The following is a 6000-nucleotide window of genomic DNA, read 5'->3' on the forward strand; positions in this document are numbered from 1 at the left end:
TCTATATTGCTTGTATGCAGAAATTAGTTCTGGTCTCCTGGAATGTGTGTGGCGCTCACTCCCAGGCAAAAAGAATAAAAATTTTAGACCATCTCTCAAAATTTAAGGAAGATATTTGTCTCCTACAAGAAACCCACCTACAAAAATCAGAAGAAAAATTATTTATAGATAGAAATTTTAGTCAAGTCTACTCTGCCTCCTATAATAGTAGACAAAGAGGTGTCTCTATACTTATACATAAGAATTTATTCTTTACTCTAAATAATATAGTAATAGATTTAGAGGGCCGATATATTATTATTCAGGTAACTATATTTAATAAAGTATATACAATTGGTAATTTATATGCCCCAAATAATGATGACCCGGATTTTTTCCATGAATTTTTCTCTCGGTTACTCAATTTAGCAACAAATTCTACTATTATTATTGGAGGTGATTTTAACACGGTCTTAAACCCATTAATAGATCGTTCTAATAATACGATATATACAAGGCGATTACGATTCGCTAAAGTAATAGATGAATATATGGAGGATTTTGGCCTCAGCGATGGCTGGAGACTTCAAAACCCAACTAAGAAGGAATTTACTTTCTTTTCTGCGGTGCACCGATCATTCTCAAGAATTGATTTTTTCCTTACAAATAATTCTATTGTTGATAAAACTGCTATAAAAATACATTCTATAATTATAAGTGATCATGCACCAGTCTCCCTCACTCTACAAATTGACTCTACCTTTAAACTACCCCCGATATGGCGTTTTAACATCTCACTACTGAAAGACGTAGAGTTTGATAAAATTATTAGAAGGGAATGGGCAGATTTTTGGGAAATAAATGACTCTCCAAATATATCTCCATCTCTTCTCTGGGAAGCAGGGAAAGCGGTAATTAGAGGGAAAATTATATCATATTCAACTTATAAAAAGAAACAGGATCAAAAATTAGAAAAATACCTGGAAGATAAAATTAAACAACTAACGGATGAATATGCAATAAACCCAAATAATCAAATATGGACGGAACTACAGAATATAAAAATACACTTAGATAACATGTTATCTAAAAAGACAGAGTTTATAATACAACAGTTGAGATATAATAATTTTGTACATAATAATAAATCAGGTAAATTTCTGGCAAATCAACTTCAACGGAATCAGGAAAAATCTCTTATAACGGCTATTAAAGATATAAATGGTGAATGCACACAATCACCAGAAGAAATTAACCATATTTTTTATAACTATTATCGAAATCTATACTCAGAAATTAATAGACCTAACCCTGAACATATTGAGGTATTCCTAAATAGCTTAAATATACCTCAGTTATCTACTGAACATAAAGATATTCTAGATGCCCCGCTTACTATAGATGAGTTGTATCGTGCTTTAGACAGTATGCCTAATGGCAGAGCACCTGGTCCAGACGGTTATCCGGCTATATTTTTTAAACATTTCTGGTTAATGTTTGCTCCATTATTTCTAAGAGTAGTAACTGAAATTAAAAGTAAGGGTGATATACGTCAAGATATGAATATAGCAGCAATTAAACTTTTATTAAAGCCAGAAAAAGACCCCACCCTCCCGTCAAGTTACCGACCGATATCACTAATTAATACCGATATTAAAATATATATCGCTAAGGCCTTGGCATCTAGACTAGAGACAGTAATCTCGACAATTATTCATAGTGATCAAACAGGTTTTATTAAAGGTCGTCATTCTACTAATAATATTAGGAGGCTCTTTAACTTGATTAGTATGTCACAGCGGTATGATAAAAAGGCAGTTGTTATTTCGTTGGATGCAGAAAAAGCCTTCGATAAAGTTCACTGGTCCTTCCTCTTTGCTGTCTTAAATAAATTCGGCTTCGGGGAGTCATTCATTCAATGGGTCTCAATATTATATGATTCTCCTAAAGCTACAGTTACTACTAATGGGATTACATCACAGAGTTTTACTCTACAAAGGGGTACAAGACAAGGGTGCCCAATGTCTCCTTTATTATTTGCTATATTTATTGAGCCGCTTGCATTAGCTATACGTCAGGATAGACGGATCCAAGGAATCCACTCCGGGACAATAGAACATAAAATTAATCTATATGCCGATGATATATTACTCTATTTAGAAGAACCTGCTATCTCGTTAGGGGAAGCATTTAACTTAATAACTAAATTCTCTCACTTATCAGATTACTCTTAACTGGACAAAATCAACATTATTACCTATTACAGAAAATTCATGGAACCCTACAAGTCAGGATCCACACTACTCCTTTCCTACAGGTAATTTAAAATACTTAGGTGTTAAAATTTCACCTAAGTTAACTGAATTAACTTCTTTAAATTTTTTACCATTATTGGATAGCATCCGTAGTGACCTGGAGCGCTGGAATTATCTTCCGATCTCTTTAATAGGACGGATAGTAGCTACTACAAAAATGAAAGTTTTACCAAAGCTAAATTATTTATTTTCAATGATTCCATTTAAACCTACGTCTAACTGGTTCCCATCGCTGGACTCTGCTATCATAAAATTCTTTTGGAATAAAAAAAAAAAAAAAAGACAAAATTAGTCTATCAACTCTTCAGGAAAGTTAATCTAAAGGAGGTTTAGAGGCACCAAACTTTATGTATTATTATATAGCTAATCAACTACAATATCTTGTGCTATGGACACAACCCAACAGAGATACTAACTGTTGGTTGGAATTGGAGCAGAAGGATTGTAATAATCTTAGACTGTTAGATTTACTCTTTATTACAAAATCAATAAAATGACATAATTGTTTTAAAAATCCAATGATAGCCGCCACCCTGACTGCCTGGTGGAAGGCATTAGAAATTACAAACTCCCAATTGGCGCCCTGTGGGCTCTCTCCCATTTGGCATAACCCCGACTTTCAATTTAATAATCAGTTGTTCCATTTAAGCTCATGGGAGCAGAAAGGAATTACACACCTTCATCATCTTTTCTCAGATAATAAGTTTATATCGTATACAAACTTGGTCCAAAAATATGAAATAAAAAACGGAAATTTCTTACATTATCTGCAAGTTAAAAATATGGTTAAGAAACAAATCCCAACGCTTCAGGATACGCTCCAACTGCCTGTCTTAGCTAAAGATATTATAAAGCTTTCTCCAACAACAATAAAGAAAATATCAAAAATATGTTATTTTTATACACAAATAAAACGTATTTACCGACTTTAAAATGGGAAAAAGACTTGTCTATAGTTCCGGAACCAGACTTTTGGACCCAAATCTGTCAAAATGTATTTAAAATGACCAAACATACAAATTTGCAACTTATCCAATATAAGATACTTCATAGAACATATATTACACAATACATGTTGAAAAAAATGGGACTCTCTGACTCCGACATTTGTCTCCAGTGCTCACAAAACACTGCCGATACTTATCTTCATGCTTGATGGTCATGTACTCCAGTGCTGTATTTCTGGACTAAAATCTTGGAAAAGCTCGCTGATATATTAAACTGTAGGCTTCCTTTATCTCCAAGATTGTGTTTACTAGGTGACTTAACAATAACTGAGCTACCATGTAAACAATCTCAATCTATACTTATAGCCCTTACTATTGCTAAAAAAAATAATCCTTGTCAATTGGAAAAATAAACAATCTCTAAATATCGACCACTGGTTAAACTTACTAATAAATTATATCTCAATGGAAAAAATCTCTGCCTTAAATAAAAATCAAGTATCAAGATTTAAACAAATATGGTCTATGTACATAGAATATTTTAATCTTAATTTGGCAACTTAATCCTGCCTAGATTCTGCCTGTTAATGAGAGCCACCACATCGTTACAACTTCTGTTTTCGCTGCTTCTGTATTTGGTATTTGTATCTGATTGTTTTTATTTTTTATATAGTCAGGAACCTAGTTGCTGCTAGTGGGCTCGAGCACACCACACTATACGACACTATACTCACTAACTCCTTAACATTTATTTCTCGTGGGCACTAAGCATCAACACTTGGCATTACTGCATGCTAGTTAGTCAATTTTCTTGACGCCGTCCCCCGTGGCGGGGGTAGCTCTGACCCCCCCGCCCCCGTTGTCTGCTCGGTGGCGGTTGCGTCTTTGCCGCTCCCTGGGCCCCCTTTGGGGTGCGGTGTTGGGGTGCTTTGCCTGGTGCCCAGGGCGGTGCCGTCCCGGCGCGGTCCGCTGCTCCGTGCCCGGCGGCGCGGTCCGGGGCGGGTGGGCCTCTGGTGTGCCCCGTGGTTCCCTCTCCCCTCCCCCTTCCTCCCCTTCAAGACGTTGAAGCGCATATAAACTTCCGGTATCGATATTGGGTCGGTATCGCAATATTTGGGCCTGTATTACTTGGTTTCGGATCGAATCCAAAAATAACTGGTATCGCCCATCCCTACCGCCCACCATTCTTTCTTGTTCGGAAGCCATTTTCATTTCACTGACGAGTACATTGTAGGCTAGAGTGTGCTATATTAAATTCTCTATCTTGTGATTAGGGAATAGGAAATTAATTAACAGATTAGGAGACGTCTGGTCTGACCAAAATCGTTAACAGTACAGTACAAAATTAACAGGAGAGATAGCATTGATTTAGCTTCTATACATATGGGGCAACAGATATGGAACCGTTAGCTCACGTTTTCCACTAAAATCCGCTTCTATAAAGTATCTTAATGCGCCATTGGATGTTAAGCAATGAAAAACAATAATTATAACAGGGGTAAAAGAGCAAGCAACGTCCGCGCTCAAGTTATAAGGTTTATCCAAACTTGCTTAAAAAAGAAGAAAGAAACATAAGCTAACTCACCAAGTATCGCTTTCCTCCTGTCAGCGTGTGGTTGGTCGGTATAAACCCATTCGTAGTCCTCACGGGTTACCCGATTCCCCATCTCAGAAGAAATAGCTATTCCAAATTTCCCAAGGCACGCAGGTTAAAAATCTACAGCGTTATAAAATGGTGGTTCTCCTCCCTTCTACTCACATTACCACCCCGCCCATATGACGTGCTAGAAAGCAGTGTTCCTCTCGGAAGTCAAAACTCAGAAACGAAAATGACGGTGTTTTTTTTTTTTTTTTAATTTTCCATTATCAAACTGCATTTAGCAATATCCTGTTTGCAACATTAAGCTGTAAGTCATCTCTAACAGCCGGTCGTTTACTACGGTGCAGGCAGCCGGCGCCGTCGCTTCTTTTTACAGAGTCAAAAGCCAGCCACTCTTGATTTCAAGTTTGCCATTTTCTAGGATTTACGGTAGTGTACGCGAAGGTACGCTGGCAGGGCCGGCCCTAGGTGATTTGGTGCCCTAAAGTTGAAACTGTTTGTTGGTTGGTTTGTTTGTTTATTGAACATATAAACCAGCAACAGAAATACTGAAACCAAAATAAAAAGATTTAAAAGGTTTTTGTTGCGTACATGGTCATCATTAAGCACAGCTTACAGGTTCAAAAGGGAGTAGGAAAAAGTAAAAAAAAAAAAAAAAAAAACACACACACACAAAAAACCCTTAAGAGTCCTATCCCCCTGACAAAAAAAAACAAAACAAAAACAAAAAACACACAAACTTGCATGTATAAACAGCTGCACTTATACGTGCATAGATATGTCAACAGCATTGTTAAGTGAACACTTAGTTATATAAATCAGCACAAAGGCTTACTCATACATTTTAATTGCACTCTATTTTCTACGTTTATATTGACTTATACCTGCTTTTAATATCGTTGTTGTACTTTGTTTTTATATATAATTATAAAAACAACCAGTGATTCACACCTTTTCAGGTTAATTCCAAAATTGTTCCACAAATTTACACCGATAATTGAAACACACCTTTGCTTAATATTTGTTCTTATTTTCAATTTTTTTATAGACACTTGAACCCATTCAGAAACACTCTGATTTCAAACAGCTTCTGAATATTGTGGAGGTTGTTGTGTACTTTGTAGACTTAGACTGAGACTTGACTTTATTGATCCCTTTG

At 36.1% G+C, this 6000-nt stretch overlaps 1 protein-coding gene across 1 annotated transcript in view; it reads right to left on the bottom strand.

Moving 5' to 3' along the window:
* Positions 1–5189, bottom strand: part of degs1 (delta(4)-desaturase, sphingolipid 1) — a 22728-nt gene extending 17539 nt beyond the window's left edge. The window contains exon 1 of the mRNA XM_077495106.1: positions 4827–5189. Coding sequence (XP_077351232.1) covers positions 4827–4908 — 82 coding nt within the window. The 5' untranslated portion in view covers positions 4909–5189. The remainder of the gene's footprint in view (positions 1–4826) is intronic.
* Between the last annotated feature and the right edge of the window lie 811 nt (positions 5190–6000).

Source organism: Festucalex cinctus, chromosome 14 (genome assembly GCF_051991245.1).
Source record: "Festucalex cinctus isolate MCC-2025b chromosome 14, RoL_Fcin_1.0, whole genome shotgun sequence".
NCBI classification, from domain to species: Eukaryota; Metazoa; Chordata; class Actinopteri; order Syngnathiformes; family Syngnathidae; genus Festucalex; species Festucalex cinctus.